Genomic DNA, 19,062 nt, shown 5'->3' on the forward strand with positions numbered 1-19,062 from the left:
CAGGAGATCCTCCGTCTCAGCTGCACCAGCCACCGCCGAACTATGGCGTACCACCCGCAAACCAATGGGCTGACGGAGAGGCTGAACAAGACGATGGCTGACATGATCATCATGTATGTGGACGCCGCACATCGCAGTTGGGACGAGGTACTGCCCTACGTCACATTCACGTACAATACCGCTGTCCAGGAAACGGCAGGTATGTCCCCTTTCCAACTGGTGCATGGCAGACAGGTCACCCCGATGCTTGACGCTATGTTGCCACACGAGCCGCCTGTCGACGTAGTCGATGATGCCCGTCTAGTCTGCGAGCGCGCGGAGGAAGCTCGGCAACTCGCTCGACTCCGCTTCCAGCACCAACAGCATATACAGACGCTCGTCGGTACAATCTCCGTCGACGTGACGCCCATTTTTACCCTGGGGACAAGGTCTGGGTGTGGATGCCGGTACGCCGTCGAGGTATCCCCAAGAAACTCGTGAAGCGCTACTTTGGCCCGTATACGGTTCTTCACCGCACCGGTGACCTGAACTATGAGGTGCTGCCCGAAGGAATGCGACCATCATCTCGTCGTTCCCCCTGCCCTGAAATTGTACACGTTGTCCGGCTTAAGCCGTATTACGCGCAATAATTGCCTGCATTTCCCACTGCCTTCTACATCAGCCAGCAAGATTTCTGGGCCCCTGTGTGGTTTTCCGCCACGTGATTTTTGCTCTCGGGTTAGCATTGGGACGATGCTTCTTTATAGAGGGAGGTAGTGTAGCGAAGAGAAAGTTGAAGCGAGGTTGCCGCGTGTCGACGACGAAGCTGCTGCTGGCAGACCTGCCTGTTCCTGTGTTCTTGTGCTCCTGCCAACACCACCTGTGCTCGCCGGCGGCCTCTACGTCAAGCAAGCCGTGACAATATGCGCTCAGTTCTCGAATATGGTTGCGTATACTGGGACTTTTGCAATGCAAAATATTCAAACAAGCTTGAGAAACTGGAAAGCACGGCAGTACATTCTGTCATTGGGAACTACGATAAACATGCCCAGCAGCAAACATACTCTTCGAAGGAGTGAATTGAAAGACCAACGACCACTACGGAAATCTTCACCTTAACTTTTCCATAGTACCTATAATTCACACACAGGTACAGACTGCGAGAAATACATGAGACCACAATGAGACTACAAGGGACCACAATCAAAAAATTAAGGTGCACATCTCTATACGTGCGGAAATGTGAAAGGATTTTGAGTGAAGTTGCCTCCTTTGTTACTTAGCAATGTAATTAATTGTCATTTTTATTTGTTTCATTTTTATTTTATATTAATTTTAGCTATTTTGAACTATTTTATTATTTTGTTCCATTTTGTTGTGTTTTATTAGTTTTATTTTCCTATTTTAAATTTTTGGGTTTTTCTTTTTATTTTTGTTTTATTTCATTTTATTATTGTTCCTATTTTTATTCCATTATTTTTAATTTGCACTCCACTGTCTCCCAAGGTTGTTTTTCATACCGACATCACCTTGAATAACACAAGGAGTACAGCTTTCACTCCAAAAAATCCTATAAGATTCTTTTCACAGTAACCCATTTTGTTATTCCTTTTCTGTATGGTTGGCCCACAAATGGAACAGCTTGCACCCCGAAGTCGTTTCCATTTTTATAGTGATACTTTTTCCATGCTTGAATGTCTTATAAGTTTTGTGTAACCTGGGGCTTTTGTTTATGCTCAGTTTTGAACTCCTCTTTCCGCTTCGTACCCCCCCCCCCCCCCCCCCCTCCCCTTGCTATAATACTGCAAGGCAATGCAAGTATCCAATAAATAAATAAAAATAAATACAATGTTGTGCGCAATCTTGTGGCTACAGATAAACCACCGTGGTTGTGCTGTGTGGTCAGCAGCGTAGCTAAAGAGAGTTGGTGCCCTCCACAAAAAAAGGGCTCAGCCAGAAAGGCCTTCTTACCAGGTCCATGAGTGAGCGCAGCCTGCCCAGCTCCTCGGGCAGCTCCTGCAGCCTGTTGTTGGACACCAGCAGCACCACGAGGGGCAACTGGCACACGGCCGACGGAAGCACGCTCAGCTGGTTGCGACTGCAAAAGAGGGCGCACATACTCTCTCTCACCAAGGGGACGGTCGTCAGCAGCTGCCAAACTAGCAAAGGTATACGCCTGGCTGCATAAAAAAAAAACAATGGGACCACACTGCTCTCCTAACAGCCCACCATCCACACCCTATCACACCCGTCTATCTCAGCAAATTTCCCAAGTATCATTGGCTCTTCCACCATGTTTTCCTACCTCTGTCACTAGAACGGACCACCTGTTATCATTTCTGTAATTTCCATTCACCTTTAGCTAGAATAAACTTGTATTTTCTCTCTTAGCCATAATGCTAACATTACCGCTATGTTTTCCTTTCTGTAGACCTTCTGCATGTAGGCAAACAGACAAGGTGGCGCTGCAGTCGCTAGTAGGTTTCAAGTAGACAAGGAAGCAGCATGGTGGGGATGTCAGCATTGCGGGTTTTGAGGCTTGTAGGCTTGTCAGTTTTTCTCAAATAACACGAGTGGTAGGTGCTTACACCTTAGTACTTTCACCCTCAGTAAATGGACAAGCAATGACCATGTACAGAGTATTGCCATGTAATGGTGATGGCAGTCCAGCATGCAGGAAGACAGCGTTTTAAAAGGGCTTCCAAACAAAACTCGTTGTTGGGCTGACTTGCGCCCACAAAGAACTCAATGGCTTGGCGGCGGCGTAGCAACAAGCGTGCTTGGCGATCGTCGAACAAAATGCCCGCCACTCTCGGCTGTGCTCAATTTAAAGCTGATAGCGAACTTTCTAGATACGGCATGCAAAGTTACCACAACAGTCTGGAATAATGCAGAATAGCCTCCTGCTGGATGCAATGTATCAAGAAAAGTCTGGTCGCATCTTGTATCACAAACAAAGCGATGAAATCACATACCAGCTGGTTTGAAGAATGAATAAACAAACAGCACAAAGATTTGCGGCGTTACTCCCCTCTCAAAGAAGCATCAACCCAACGCTTTAAAGCAAATAAGGTCTGTGCACAATAAACACCGAAAGTGGAAACACAGCGTCCTTTAGCACATGTAATATGGCTTTAGAGGATGACGTAGACAACCTGTGGTCGACATGCAGCGTCACTGGGATGTAGTCATTTCTTCAGGGACAACTTCATAGTCCAGTTCACCTAGCCGACAAAGGACCTTGTACGGTTTAAAATAGCGGCGCAAAAGTTTTTAACTCGATCTGCGGTGGCGAAGGGGTGTCCAAACCCAGACTTGGTCTCCTGGCTTGTATTCCGGATTGTGTCTTCGTAGGTTGTACCGTCTGGCATCGGTCCTCTGCTGGTCTTTGATTTGTAACCGGGCAAGTCTTCGGGCTTCTGCATGGAATCTAGCGTGGTCGTGGCCTCCCTGCCATGGACGAGCCTAAAAGGCGTCATCTGGGTGGTCTCCTGCACTGCGGCGTTGTAGGCGAAGACGACATAAGGCAGAATGGCGTTCCATTTCCTGTGTTCGGCATCGACATACAAGGCCAGCATGTCGGCGATGGTTTTGTTCAGGCGCTCCGTCAGTCCGTTGGTCTGTGGATGGTATGCAGTTGTCCTCAGGTGGTTACTGCGTCAGTGTGTGTGTCCGAATGGTCGGCACTGTGCCGAAGCCTACTCGACCGAAGTATTGAAAATGGAACAACGAAGAGTGCACTAGCACGCCGGTAGGACTTGCCCCTAACAACAGTCTGCGGCATCTGGAACACTCGAGAGAAACTGAAAAGTGGGGCTGCATCAAATATGAAGAGGTGCGCTTGAGGAAATCTGCTCTTCCCGTGGCTTAAAGATAAAAAAACTTGCTGGTTACCGGGCCCCTTCTCGCCAGAAAAGCGGAAGTGTTTGCCACCCAGCTGAACTGCAAAGATTTTTCTTGCAGTAATGGTTGGTTGTCTAGGCTCAAAGCACACTACAATATAAGTTCGAGGGTGGTGCGTGGAGAGGTAGCACACACGGACAAGAAAGGTTCCGAAGAATGGCAGAATCCAGCTTAATTACAAAGATTTTTCTTGCAGTAACCGTTGGTTGTCTCCGTTCAAAGCACGCTACAATATTGTCACGTAGTGATGACGGCAGTCGAAGGAGCGATGAAAATGGACAAAAGGTCTTCTAAAGAAAACTGTTTATTGGGCTGACTGGCGCCCACAATGGACTGAATCACTCGGCGGCGGCGAAGCGACAAGCGTGCTCGGCCCCCTGCGGTGCGAATTTGTGGGCCGTCCAAAGCCGTTATGACTTTTCTCAGCTGCGCAGCGAATGTTCCATTCATCACCAAGTAATCGGCTCCTGTGTCGACTAGAGCGGTAACTTTCCGACTGTCGATAGTCGCTTCTAAGTCGGAGGTCCTGGCTCTTGCATTGCATGTCGCTCTCGGCGTCGGGTAACGGCTTCGTCGCGTATGCGAGTCGCAGGTGGGGCATGTGGTCGAAGCTTTTCTGGGTGGCGGCCTCGTTTTGAAGGCAGTTTGCGTCGTGGTCGGGGTTGTCATTTTGTGCGGCGTCAGTACAGAGAGTGTAGGTTCTTCATGCGGCATCGCGGGTGCAGCGTCTTCATGGGGTGTGGTCGGTGGAAAATCTTCGGAGTTTTGCTCGTGAGCAACCTCACCTCCAGAGGTTGCTGTCTTTAGCTTCCCCTATGGAGGCTGGGCTGGGAGACCTTCCTCGTACCGCGGCTGCGTAGCTGCGGCATGGTGACGCAAAGCGCGAGGTTGATGGCGATGGTGAGCGCGAAAAGCGGTTCAGCGCGTGCTCCACTCGACGCAGGTACTCGTCGATTTCCTGCGGACGTTGTCCAAAGCGCGGTCATGGGGTGTTAACGGCAAATCTTCGAAGACCGATACGTCGGTACAGGCAGTGACGAAGAATGTGGCCGGCCTCACCGCAATGGAAGCAAAACGGCCGGTTGTCGGAAGTCCTCCAGGCGTAGCATTTCCTGGGGCTTGAGCGTCGATCATAGGCTGGGCGGGCGGGGGCAGGGAGGTGGCGTTCAGGAAAAAGTTGTTCAAGTCGGACAGGATGTAGGGGTTGTCGTTGGGGCTGAGAAGTCCTTACTGCAGCGGAGTAGGACATGGCCTGGGGTTTGGTAGCCATCGAGGTGCAAAGTGCCTGTAGCACTTCGTCCCGTACCACATCCATCAGAGTCGCTGCTTGTGTCTGTGGGGAGGATGGCAGTAATCGGCATAGCTCCTCTCGGACGATTTCGCGGATAACTTCCCGCAAGCTGTCACTGGTGGTGGCCATCGTGTCCGAACGGATTGCACAGGCAAAGGAAGGGCGATTGTACTGCCGAGCTCAGACATCAAAGGTCTTCTCAATCGTGCAGGCTTCTTGCATGAATTCCTCGACTGTTTTTGGCGGCTGGCGGACGAGGCTGCCAAAGAGTTGTTCATTTACGCCGTGCATTAAAAACTGAACTTTCTTTTCCCTGGTCATCTCGGGGTCGGCGCGGCGAAATAGGCGCTTCATCTCCTCAACGTAATCACGGATGGGCTCATTCGGAAGCTGGACCCTGGACTCGAGGAGTCGTTCGGCTCTTTCTTTCCTCACGACACTGGTGAATACCTTCAATAGTTCTCTCTTGAATAGCTCCCATGTTGTAAGGGACGACTCGTGGTTTTCGTACCACGTGCGTGCGGAGCCATCCATTGAGAAAAAAACGTGTCCAATTTTTGCCGCATTATTCCACTTGTTGAATGACGCCACGCGCTCAAATTGGTCCAACCATTCTTTGGGGTCTTCACCTAGGGATCCATTGAAAGTTGGCGGCACCCGCGGCTGCTGCAGTATGATCGGTGTTGGCATTTTCGGCGAGGTAGCGGTGCTCGTAGCAGCATCCTTTCGCTGTCTCAAGTGGTCCGGCAGGGTCCCGAACTCGGGCTCCTCTCCCTGGAGACGTCGACTGGCTCGCTGAGTTGCTGGCTCGTCCTCGGGTGCGAAGCGCTGAGGGCTGACGTCACGACTTGAAGGGGGCGTCCGAAACATGGAAGGATACCCCGCACCTCCACCAGATGTCACGTAGTGGTGACGGCAGTCGAAGGAGCAATGAAAAGAGACAAAAGGTCTTCTACGTCTTCTAAAAGAAAACTGTTTATTGGGCTGACTTGCGCCCACAATGGACTGAATCACTCGGCGGCGGCGAAGCGACAAGCATGCTCGACGGTCGTTGAACAGAATACAGATGAACGACAAGTGCAAAACATTCGACGAACCACAACACGGCAGAAAAACAAGGACTGGTGCAACTGCCGTGTTGTGGTTCGTCGAATGTTTTGCGCACATAGTTCATCTGTATCACCATGCACCAACTAGGCCCAACAGAAGTGTTATTGTCGAACAGAATGCCCGCCGCTGTAGGTTGTGCTCAATATAAAGCTGATAGCGCACTTTCGAGATAAAGGGTGCATAGAACATTCCGGAACAACACAGAATCAGCTTTGCCTGGCTGCGATCAATTGAGATAAATCTAGTCGCGTCTTGCGTCGCAAACCAAGCAATAAAGTGGTGTGGCGGCAGATTTGAAGAACGAACAAACACTGCAAATATTCGTGGCAATATAATTATGTTCGAGGGTGGTGTGCAGAGAGACAGCATGCGCGGACAAGGAGGGAACTGAAGAATGGCAGGATGGGTTACTGCAGCAACAGTCAGGCAACTACGCCGCGAAGATGTCTTCTGTTTTGATGAGTCATCACTTTTCTACAGACTTCTGCCCAACAGAACGCTGGCAATCAAGGGAGAAAGCTGCACCGGTGGCAAGCTTGCAAAAGGAAGTACATAGGTTGCTTAAGCGGTCAACATGATAAGAAGCCAGAAGTTGCCACTACGCGAGATTGGAAGGTACCCCAAACCAAGGTGCTTTAAAGGCGGTCGATTGCCCTTAGGCGTTATTTACAGGAGCAACAAAAAAGTGTGGATGACTGGCAAGCTTTTTGAAGAATTCGTCTGGATATTGGATCGGCGTTTCATGGCAGAAAAAAGAAAAATTCTGCTAGTGCTTGGCAACGCATCCTTAACATTTCGAGTTACAAAACTTGGGCACAGTCAAGCTCCTCTTTTTGCCACCCAACACCACAGCACTTGCGCAGCCTCTTGACCAAAACAACATTCATTCGGCCAAGCATCACTACAGGAAGAAACTCCTACGCGGATTGCTTCTGGTGATGGAAAGAGGGAAGACGTACATTATCAATATTCTCGGTGCGGTGCACCTCCTAGCGTTCTCGTGGCAGCAGGTTGACCCGGTTACGGTACAGAATTGCTTTGCGCGGGCGAAATTCATAGTGCACGCAAGCGATCCCGAAGTCAGCGATCCCGCTGATGACTGTGACGCCCTACTAGTGGAGGTGTTGGAGCGACAGGGCGGTCCGGAGACTGTCAACTTCAAAATGTTCTGCCGACATCGACAGCAAGGTTTCAACGGGCTGGTAGGACAGCGAGATTGTTGCCACTGTTGCGCCACCCCAAGGCAATGAGGGCAACAAGAACTAGGAGAGCAGCGATGACTTGGCAACGGAAGATTTCAGCCCTAATGTGGCGGAAGCTGCTCAAGCATTGAAGGTTATGAGGGCGTTCACCGAGAACATGGGCCTCATGGAAAAGCTTGCTCCCAGTCTCGCTAATTTTGAGACCGCTGTTGTCACTGCACGGCTGCCACGGCGGCAAATGAAAATGACGGAGTTCTGGTCGGCAGAAAACAAATAAAGTGCACATACATAATTTTTCTTCTTTCGGGGCGTAAATACTGGCAAATTTGTACTAGTCGGCTAAGGTGTAATACCGGATAGTGGATACTTTTCCCGTGTCCAAAAAAAAACGAAGACAAAATGCAGCCATGAAATGGGTACTAAGGATGCAGTGGCGAGTATTGATGTAACCTATGGAATGACGGAGTGCATAGTCCGACGAATGGGCTGACGAAGTTCACTGCAAGAAGAATGCATGAAGGTAACCTGCAAGTGAATTTAGAGCTTATCGAGATGTCCAATGTCTTTTAAATATGTAAAAAGAAAGTTCATTGCAAGTCTCTGTTGCCTGAAGCAGGCTAAGGGGCCTAAAACTTTGTCCATTGTTAGGGGCACTGGGCAGAGCTTCTGCATGCAATGTTCATAGTACGCACGCTCGTTAGCATACGCAGGGCACTCAAGCAGGATATGTTCCACAGTTTCTATCGAAGCACAGTTGTCACAATGCGGACTGTTCATTTGTCCAAAACGGTATCGCAGGCCATTTGTATATGCAGCATTCAGACGAAGTCGGTGATAAAGTGTTTCGAGTTGTCGAGGAATTCTGGGTGAGAGTCTTGATCTAAGATGTGGGTCGATTGAGTGATGAAATTGGTACTGATGTGTCGGCAAACTCCAAAGCCGATACGTTTCTTCGTACGCAAAACTTTTAGCCATTTGGGACGCATCAGATTTCGTGAGAAAACTTCGAATGTATCTCTGATGTTGATGGCCCTTACGGGCCGCTTCATCTGCTTTTTCATTAGCCATAATGCCACAGTGAGCAGGTACCCACTGAAATGTTATGCAGTGGCCTGCGGCAATAGCTAAATGATGGATATACCCAATGTCCAGGGAAACTGGCTGGTGATTCGTTTTCTTCAGCAGGTTGGCCAGGATCTGCAGAGATGCTTTTGAATCGGTGAAGATAACCCAACGGCCGGCGGTTCGGCGCAGGATGTAAGAAACAGCTTCCTTAATGCCGTGAAGCTCAGCTGTTGTAGAGGAGGTCCTCCGCTGCAGCCGGTAAGAAAGGGCATGGCCTGTTGAGGGCACATAAAGGCCACAAGAAGAAGTTTCTTTAGTAGTTGAACCATCGGTGAAGATATGGGTGTGCTGCGTATATTCTTCGATTAAGTAGGCGAGAGTAGCTTGCAGAAGTGCTGCCTGTGGCATGCGGCTCTTTGCATTCACACCTGGAACAGACTTGTTCACCTTTAGAGGAGAGAGTGTCCATGGAGGAAAGGCCAGAGGTAGTAGTTTCTGAGGCTGATTAATAGTAGGAAGAGGCAGGAGCTGCACTGCCTGGCCAAAGCTAGAGTTGCTGTGAGTTAGGTGGACACGGTGTAGGAAGTGCTTCTTCCCTTGCAGGACATGGCGGAGATGGGTACGCATAGTTTCCTGGGCGGCAATTACCTCTAGTGGGAGACATCCTGCCTCCGCTACTGTTCCTGATGCAGAGGAACCCTTTGGGAGGCCAAGACATATTCGCAGGCAGTTGTTCCGTGCGGCATTGAGAGTCTTATTGCTTGATGTAGATAATCTTTGAAGCACAGGTAGACAGTAGCGCAAGGTTCCTTCAACGTAGGCTTTTTCAAGCAGAAGCATTGATCGGCAGTTGCTACCCCATCTTGTTCCCGCCATGAACCTGAACACTTGCGATGCTGCAGTAATCTTCGCACGGAGTTTTTTGATCTGAGGTGACCATGACAGATTATAGTCGATTACAACACCCAGGAATCGCTGAGATCGTACATATGGCAGCGATCGTCCGCCTAGGAGCAGCGGATATCGGGTCATCGTTTTTCTTGTAAACGCCATTGCAACACTCTTTTTTGGCGAGAGGCGAAGACCTCTGGAAGCCAGGTACATCGAAATGTGCAATAGTGCTCTCTGAAGACGTTGCTGGGTAATATAGCGCGAACGTGACGCGGTCCAGATGCAGATATCGTCAGCATAAATTGTTATGCGGACCCCTCGCAGAAGGTGTCTTCTTATGTGAATAAGGACAATATTGAACAGGAGAGGGCTGAGCACCGCTCCCTGTGGTACGCCCCTCTCCACTGCGTGAAAGCGTGTTGGACCGTTTGGAGTGGTAATAAAAATTTGTCGTTCTTTTAAATAATGCCCAATCCACTTGTATAGTCTTCCTCCAAGGCCAAGACTGCCAAAGGCTGCGAGAATTGCATGGTGAAAGACGGAGTCAAAAGCGGCCTTGATGTCTAGGAAAACGGCTGTTGGGATGTACCCAGCATGAATGCACTCCTCAACTGATGAGACGAGGGCGATGATATTGTCAGTCGCAGACCTGTTTTGACGGAACCCGTTCATTTCTTGGGGAAACTCATTTCGGCTTTCTAGGAACCAAGTTATGCGCTTGCAGATCATGCGCTCCATGAGCTTACCTACGCAGCTCAGTAGGGCAATGGGCCGGAATGATGCGTAGCTTGTTGGCTGCTTACAGGGTTTCAAAACGGGCACGATTTTCGCCAGCTTCTATTCCGTGGGGACCTCACCAGCCATCCAGGAAGAATTGTAATACTCCAGGAGTCGAAGACGGGAGGTGTGGGGTAGCTTTGCAATGGCGTCATAGGTCACCTCATCATGACCCGGAGACGTGTGCCTGTTTGTCTCCACGATAGCTGTGGATAGTTCTTCCATTGTGAAAGGCAGGTCTAACGCAGGCACTACCGCCTTTGGGATGCCTGTTTGACCATCTGCGGAGAGTGTCGAATGCCCTGACCCTGCCGACAGCAGTTTGCAGTATTCTTCGGAGACTTCTTTTATAGATTTTTGTTCGTGAAGGGAGAGTGCAGCGAAGGGGTGGGGTTGTTGAAGTGGCGTGCGCATACCTCTAACTATCCGCCAAATATTGGTTACTATTTTGCGCACATCCAGCGTAGAACAAAAGTCACGCCACTTTTGCCGACTGAGTTTATCCACGTAGCGTCGAATGTGACGTTGTGCCCGTCGGCATGCACGTAGGTCATCGAGGCTTTTTGTGCGCAGAGCTTTCCTTTCAGCTCGCCTGCGTATAACGCAAAGCCTTTGGAATGTGTCATCATTTGAAGGTAGGTTATCATTTTTAGCTGTAAGTTGTGTACTCGCCCGCAGGCAATACGCCATTGTCGATGCTAATTCCTCATTGCGAGTTGCCGCAGTAACTCCTCTGCTTACAGCGTCCTTGTATGCGTCCCAGTCTGTAGATTTTATAAAGAATTTCTTTGGGTTCCTCTGCGCATGGAAAGCCGATATGAGGATTGGGTAATGGTCGCTTCCACGTGTCTCCAAATCAGTGCACTAGCCAAAGTTGTGGGCGAATGAACTTGTGACAAATGTCACGTCGATGCTGCTGGTAGTCGTCGGGCCTCGGAGGTAGGTGATGCTGCCGTCATTTAATGGCTGAACTGAATGCTTGGAGAGAAGTTTTGCAAGCTTGGCACCTCGGGCACATGTATGTGAGCTGCCCCAAACTTCATTATGAGCATTGAAGTCTCCGCAAATAATATGCGGAGAGGGCGTCCTTGCTATCAAGTCTTCAAGTCTCAAAGCATCAAATGGCGTGCCTGGCTCAAGATATACTCCAATCAGAGTGTACTGTTGTCTGGCAATAACTGTGACAGCGCATACGTATTCATTGTCGATGTGAGGCGGGACATCAACCGGTGAGGCCGGGATATCCTTGCGAAAGCCTATCAGCAATCTGCTGACGTTATCTGGTCGTTGTGAATGATGGAAATAGTATCCATTGAGTCGGAAAGTTTCCTCGACGCGTGATTCACAGATGACTATGAAGGGGAAGCGGTACACTCGCACGAGCTGTCGGAAATCTAAGAGTTTAGAGCGTAGCCCGCGAGCGTTCCACTGGAAAATGGTGCATGTACGAAAGATGTTGTGGATTGTCAGCTGCGGTGAAGTTCTCGCTGTGGAAGCCATGATTACTGAAGTGTGGTATTACGCCCCTGCGGAGCGTAGGAGACCGACACCAACGGCTCCATTGCAAGGACAGCTTCTACTTCTGGGAGTCTTCCTGACGAGGGGTTTGCACGGATAAGAGCCTTGATGGCTGCAAACAGCATCGGAATCAGTAGGCATGTGACATCTTGTTCAGAGCTTCCGGTTTGCTGCCTGCCGCTGATCTTGTCATGTTGTGGTGCCCTAGGGTCAGAGCAAGCGACGCTGTTTGTCGGGTCTTGTGTAGTGCGTTGGAGTAGCTTTGATGAAGGAGAAGAACCAACGTACTTCCCACGCTTCTTTTTTACCGCATCTGCGTAGGTCTTGTCAGCTGCTCTGCCACGCTGTGTTGACTGATTCTCGGAAAGAGCTGCCGTAGTCGTGAAAACCACGCCGGGGTTAGGTGGTGGTTCATGGCGCTTAGGGGGCTTCCCTTGTGTTTGCTCTGCCGTGCGAGCAACTGTGGCTGCTTTCTTTTTATAACACCCTCCATAGGAAGCAGGGTGTGGGCCACCGCAGTTAGCGCATTTAGGTTGCGCTCTCAAAGTGCATTCTTTGTGCGAGTGGGGGCCAGCACACACTTTGCAGCGCACGGGGCCGTTACAGTGTCTTGATATGTGGCCATGCCTCTGACATTTATAGCACCGAGTTGCTGCTCAGTCGTATTCAGTTACAGGGTAACTACAGAACCCCAGCGTTACTCGTTTTGGTAGCGGCGCATCTTTTGCGAATTCCAATATAACTGTGCGACGGCGTACCGCTTTTATCTTTCCACCATCCTCAGGAGTGTAGGCGATTAGCCTCCTTGCTGAGAGGACACCTTGGTCGCGTAGATATTCCTGCAGATCTTCGTCTGTGTAGGTGACAGGTACATCTTGTATTTTGCCATAGCTTGTCATGTAAGAGTATGGGACTCTGGCCTCTACAGCCACTCCAGCCAGCTTAGTTACCGTGAGCAGACGGTTGGCGGCGGGCAGCGTCGATACTGTAACCATCAGGCTCCCATCCTTGTGAATGCGATGGCTGAGGACTTTTTCTTGAGCCGATGCTACAACCGCCGAAGCCACAATGTTGGGGTTGGCTTTCCATAGGCTTCCTCCTTCCTCAGTGTGCCTGAAAACTACAGGAACACCGGTAGCTCTCTTTTTCTTGTACGATACAACTGTAAATGATGCTTGGTCCATGTCCTCTGGATGATCGGTCAGAGGCTCGTTGCTGGCTTAGTCGTCGCGCAGTCTCTTGTTTGGTGGGGCCTGGTCTGTAGCCACAACTACAGGGGCCGCTGGACCCGCCGCTGGCGCTGTTGCCATCAGTGCAGCATGGAGTTCAGCTGGCGGCTGAACTCCATGCTGCACTGAACAAAAATTTATACAACATGTGCATACTTCAAAAATGATATCTGAAACAAAGACAAATGTATTTATACAGAAATGTTTCATTAATTACAACATGGAAATGCCAATCCTTAATCTATTGCTTCATACTGTTAGATTCCTAAAATATTTAACGAGTGCGGGTCTTGACGCTGTTCTTATGTCCATGTCTGTGTCTTGAAATGTGTTTAATAATACTGGCAAGCGATGTTCCAATCTATTAAAACCGTTATTTGTGCGCGAAAAGGGGACTAGCCAAATGTTTCTGTGTCTTATGTTGTAAGGAACATCCCAAGATTGTCTGAGATGGCAAAGCGAGAGAAAGCATGTGTTGGATTTTGCCAACGAGATTTTATACTTCATACTTAAGTTTAAATTGTATAGATGTACTGCAGGGACTATATTATATGTTGAGAAAAGCTCTATTGTATGGCCATCATACGGTAAGCCTGCAATGTGACGGATTGCTTTCTTCTGCATTAAAAATAGCCGGTGTATGTTCGCCTTTGATGTCGTTGCCCAAACAAGGCTACAGTAATTGATGTGTGGGGTAAATAAGGCATTATATAACATTAGCTTTATCTTAGGTGGGACAATGTAACGAAGTCTGCACAGAACGCCACAGGCCTTGGCCAAGTTGCAAAGCACATTTGTTACATGTGCATCCCAATTTAAATGTTCATTAAATACTACACCTAAGGTTTTCACCTCACGTACAGTATCTATTTTTTCTTGGCCTATCTTTAAACAAATACCGTAATCAAGAATTTTTTGCGCAGGTCGAAATAGGACAGCCTTGGTTTTTTTCGTATTTATTTCTAATGAATTTACTTTACCCCATTCTAACAGTTTACTAAATGTAATATTACCTAAAGACGATAATTCACTAGCGTCCTCTGACTGAATAAAGAAACTTGTGTCATCGGCATAGACTACAAAGAATGTGTGGTCGCTTATTCTTACTATGTCATTTATGTAAAGTGTAAAAAGAATGGGTCCTAATACACTACCTTGGGGCACTCCACAAAATATATTGCGTAGAGCTGATGATTCCTCTTTTAGTGAAACGCTTTGTTGTCTCGCGGACAGATAGGATTGTAAAAGGGCAAGAGGTATTCCACGGAATCCGTAATGTTCAAGCTTAGAAAATAGGGTTGTGTGGTTAATTCTGTCAAATGCCTTGGAGAAATCTACAAAGGCGCCTAGTGTTAATTTTCGTTGTTCGAAACCTTTCATAATAAATTCCTTTTGTGTGAGAAGGGCCAGTTCTGTTGACATACCTTGTCGGAAACCAAACTGCTGGATGGATATTATAGAATGCTTATCACAGAACGATACAACTCTTTTGCAGATGACTTTCTCCAATCCTTTTGATATGACAGGCAGCACAGAAATAGGCCTATAATTTGAAAACTCATTTTTGTCTCCCGACTTAAACAGAACAGTGACTCTGGCTAGCTGCATTTTTTGTGGGAAAACACCAGTAGTCAAACAGCTATTGAAAATATGTGTGAGAGCAGGTACCAGGAGCTAGAGCACAAACTTTATGGGGCGGATAAGAAGGCCATCAATATTACGCGCTTTGCTATTCTTCAAAGACATAAAAATAGAATACACTTCATCTGGAGTAACTGGATCAAAAAAAGCAGTGTGGGCATTCGGTAGACCCAAGTAGGACGATGCTTTATCATCATGGTTACTGTTCGCTAAAGTCGTGAAGTATTCATTAAACTTATTTGCTAGTTCTCTTCCTTTAAAACTTTGATTATTGACACTAATTTCGAGGTCTCCACTTTCGTGCGTATTGCGATTTAAAAGTTTATTTAATTCACGCCAGAGAGCGTCTCCCCGAGTTGCAACGCGACCAAAAAGATTTTCAAAATAAGTGTGTTTGGAGTTGCGTAGCACTTTTGTTACACTGTTTCTGTATTTCTTAAATGATATGAAGTCATTGGGGTCTTTTGTTTTCAAGAACTGAAAATACATCGCATTTTTTTCACTAATCATTCTAATACATTCGTCAGTGAGCCACGGTTTCCGACATTTTTTGCGTTTTTTGACAGATTTGTACTTAAAGCAATCTGTGTAAGCACGTTTAAGCAAACCCAAGAATATGTCGTAGGCATCATCAGCAGTAGTACCCTCAAGCGCAGATGTAAAGTCAATTTCCTCAACTGCAGTTCGGAAACGTTCAAGCGTTTTTTCATTAATTTCTTGAACTACAAATGATTCACAAGGCTTTTCGAAGTTTTTACATAGCTCACCGGGCTTACAAAACATAAAAATAGGCAAATGATCACCCAGAGCTGCCGTTATAACGCCGGCTTTGATACAGCCTTCCGGATTATTTGTGATGAATATGTCAAGAAGACTTTCAGAGTGACAAGTGATGCGTGTAGGCTCTGTTATAACGGTTGAACAATGAAAAGTGTCCAGAAGCAGACACATACGTTGCGAGTTTAGAGTAGGCTGAAGCATGTTAATGTTGCAGTCACCACCGATGGTAATGTGCAGTTTATTCAAACACGCGAAATTCAGGAGCCTTTCTAAGTAGGCAAAAAATTGATCAGTATTCCCATCTGGCGGCCTATAAGTAACGACAAATATAGATTGCTTGCATTGCAGCGTCAGAGTCTCGTAATCGGGAGTAATAGCTGTGAAGTCGGGGAGCACTACGCATGGCAACTGTTCTGATATCAACTGCATTACTCCCCCACCACGCCTGCAGGGTCTGTTTAGGTAGAAACTCCTGTAGCCTGGTAGACAAAGCACTTCTTCTTGCGTTTTATACCATGTTTCGGTTACCATTATCATATGAAACTTGAACCTAAATTCATCAAAAAATGTTGTTAGTTCATCGTATTTGTTCCTTGCAGACTGCGCATTAAAATGTAGAAAGGCAAGGTGCCCACTAAACTGCCAATATTTTCAACGTAAAAATATTTCAGAAGTACGAATGTCAATATAGCGCATATTTCAGAATAACGCACGTAATTTAAAGGGACCCAGAAAGGGGGTCTCAATAAAGGTGCGATATGTCTGAGATGTTAAGACGACTGTTCATAATTATCCTCCAGCAAGAATTATTTTAATGCATTTTGTGGAAGCTGAGTTATATGCAGACAAAATTTGAACTTCCGCGTCTTCGCGCCTTTCCCTCTCCCCCTTTCCCTCTCCCCTCGCACGCCGCGGCGCTCCCCGCCGGCCCCCCTCACTCGGCCTCTCCCCTACCTCCGCCAGCTGAGGCGTGCGCAGAGCGGCCGCGGTAGTGCGTGACTTCTGAAAGAATTTGGTGCTGTGAACCAATGATAATCCCCGGCTGCTGACGTCATTTGCATGACGTGACGTCGTATGCCAGATTTTCACGCGAAAGCCCAGCACCGCGCGTCGCCGCAAGGTGCGAAAGCGTGAATATGAATGCGTGAAAGCTTGAAAACGTGAAAGCGTGGCCTGTACTCTACATAATGCAAGCATTTTAAAGCCAAGCTCAAACACCCATTTCTGTGGCCCTTTAATCTCCCCTGTATAATCAAGGAACATAAGTATTACGAATTCGGCTAAAATTAACAGCGTCGCAAACATCGTGTGAATCAGAAAACGCCGTTTCTGTGTTTAGGTTCACAGGGCAGTAGCTGTCATCATCACCATGTCTAGCGCCAACTGCTAACGCCACCACAAGGCTGTGGCTTAATGTTTAGTAGCTTAGCAGTCCTAGCCGCCTTTTTCTCTTTTCTCTGTGTTGGGTGTTGGTGGCTGTTCGGTCGTTGTTCGCACAAGTGTTTTTTTCGTTGTGCAATATCTTACAGCGAAGTTTGTACATGATTTTGTACATGTACATGAAGTTGTACATGATTAAACTATGAATGCAGCTAGCGATGGCGCCAAGAACAAGCGAAAGCACTTTTTGCTGCAGGAAAAAGTGGACATACTGCAAGAAATCGACGCAGGGAAAAAGCAAACTGACCTCTGCAGAGAGCGCGGCATTGCCCCATTGACGGTCGTGGCCATTTTGAAGCACAGAGACAAGATCCTCTAACTTCACCAGGAGTTGCAGCTTGCTTCTACTAGGAAACGGCTGCGACTGGGAAACTTTCAGAATGTGGACGAAGCTGTTCTCGCATGGTTTAAAGATACCAGACTGCAAAACGTTCCCGTGTCTGGCCCAATGCAAGAGAAAGCGCATGAATTTGCTGATGCACTTGAAATAACCGGGTCTGAAGCAAGTGCGGGTCGGCTTTTCCGTTTTTGTCAAAGAAACAGAAGAACTTGGCAGGTAATCTCGGGCGAGGAAAAGGCTGCTCACAGAGAAGGCGCGGATTCCTATCGAAATGATTGTTTCCGAGAGGTAGCTTAATCTTACTCTGAAGACGACAGTTTCAACGTGGACGAGACCCCATGTTTTTATCAGCTGCTGCCAGATCGGACAATGCACTTCAAAGGACAGCAGTGCAAAGGAGGGAAGAAGTTGCATCTTTGCGTGGCTGCCCTGCTCTGCTGCAATGCAATAGGCATGAAAAAAAATTAAACCGCTCGTCATAGGCAAGTGCGCAAAGCCTTGCGGCATGAAGAACGTGATGCCGGCAGCGTACAACTACCTTGCGAACAAGCGTGCATGGGTGACGAGAAAATTATTTTCCGAGTGGCTGATCGAACTCAACAACCAAATGAGAAAGGGTGACCAAAGAAATCTTTTGATTGTTGACAACTGCTCAGTGCATATGTTTGCTTGATGCACGTTCACCTGGAGTTTCTGCTGCAACTTCTTGACCAAGGCATCATAAAGAGTGTGAAGGCAGAGTTTCGTAAGCGTCTTGTGCAGCGGTTGCTTATCAACCTCTGCCTAAAGCAACCGACTGCCATTAGCATTCGCCAGGCAGCGGAAATGCTCACAGGAGCCTGGTGGAACCTGAAGGCGGCCACCATTAGCAACTGGTGGCGAAAGGCAGGGCTCCTCAATGCGTCTGCGCAGCTTGAACACACCTAGGGGTGATTGAAAGCAACCCAGAAGGCCTGTGGGCCGAGATTGCACAACTGCTGCCCGCCGTCTCTTCGTTCGACGACTACGTGGAGAACGACAGCGCAGCACTAACCTCAGCTGACTTGATAACCAAGGAGATCATTGACAGCAATCGCAACTTCTCCAGTGACGATGACGACCCGAATGAAGACGACTGTGGGTCACCGAACACTGAAGAAGAGGAAGTCATACTGAACTCTGACATTTTAGTGCACATGGACAAAGTCCGCACTTTCATCACATGGTGCAATGACGTACCCGATGAGGAGTTGCGCGAAGTGGAAGGTGTAAAAGCGTTCCTAATCGGCCATGTGTGCTGCACGCGCCAGAAAAAAATAACTGATTTCTTCAAATAAAGCAGCTTTAAAGTGAGTGCAGCATATTAATTTGAGAGTTTGCTTGTCTGCACACTTGTCTACTGCCAAGGCAGGTCATTTTCGTTCCTAGGTTTGACCACTGGCTTATAACTGCGTTTTTCATTACAACAATATTTCAAAATAACATACGATTTTTAGCGGTCCCGCGCAATTAGTTATATCGAGATTTTACTGTAGATACAGCGTGCAAAGTTACCACAACAGCCTAGAACAACGCAGAATAGACTCTCCATGGATGTGATCAATCAAGATAAATCTGGTCGCATCTTGCATCACAAACAAAGCGACAAAGCCGCACACCGGCTGCTTTGAAGAATGAACGAACAAACAGTCCAAAAATTTGCAGCAATATTACAGAGAATACTTCAGCACTGTGTGTTGTATATGCGGTTGGTGGCAAGCTTTCTATGCTTATGCTTTCTATGCTTATAGAATTAAACACCAATAGTCTTTGACACTGTTCTAGCTAGCGTGATCTTACTTTGGGATAATAGTTAAGGGGAGACTACGTGCAGTTGTGTGTGTCCTCTTTCCTTCACTGTCCTCGTCTGCAAGCACT

The 19,062-nt window shown here is 47.8% G+C and overlaps 1 protein-coding gene across 10 annotated transcripts in view; it reads right to left on the reverse strand.

The window, feature by feature from the left end:
• Positions 1-19,062, reverse strand: part of Lrch (Leucine-rich-repeats and calponin homology domain protein) — a 314,440-nt gene that overhangs the window by 266,641 nt on the left and 28,737 nt on the right. For all 10 annotated transcript variants that reach the window (XM_077657196.1, XM_077657188.1, XM_077657195.1 and 7 more), the window contains exon 3: positions 1,951-2,077. In XM_077657196.1, the coding sequence (XP_077513322.1) occupies positions 1,951-2,077 (127 nt within the window). The remainder of the gene's footprint in view (positions 1-1,950; positions 2,078-19,062) is intronic.

This window comes from Amblyomma americanum, chromosome 3 (assembly GCF_052857255.1).
Source record: "Amblyomma americanum isolate KBUSLIRL-KWMA chromosome 3, ASM5285725v1, whole genome shotgun sequence".
In the NCBI taxonomy this organism is placed as follows: Eukaryota; Metazoa; Arthropoda; class Arachnida; order Ixodida; family Ixodidae; genus Amblyomma; species Amblyomma americanum.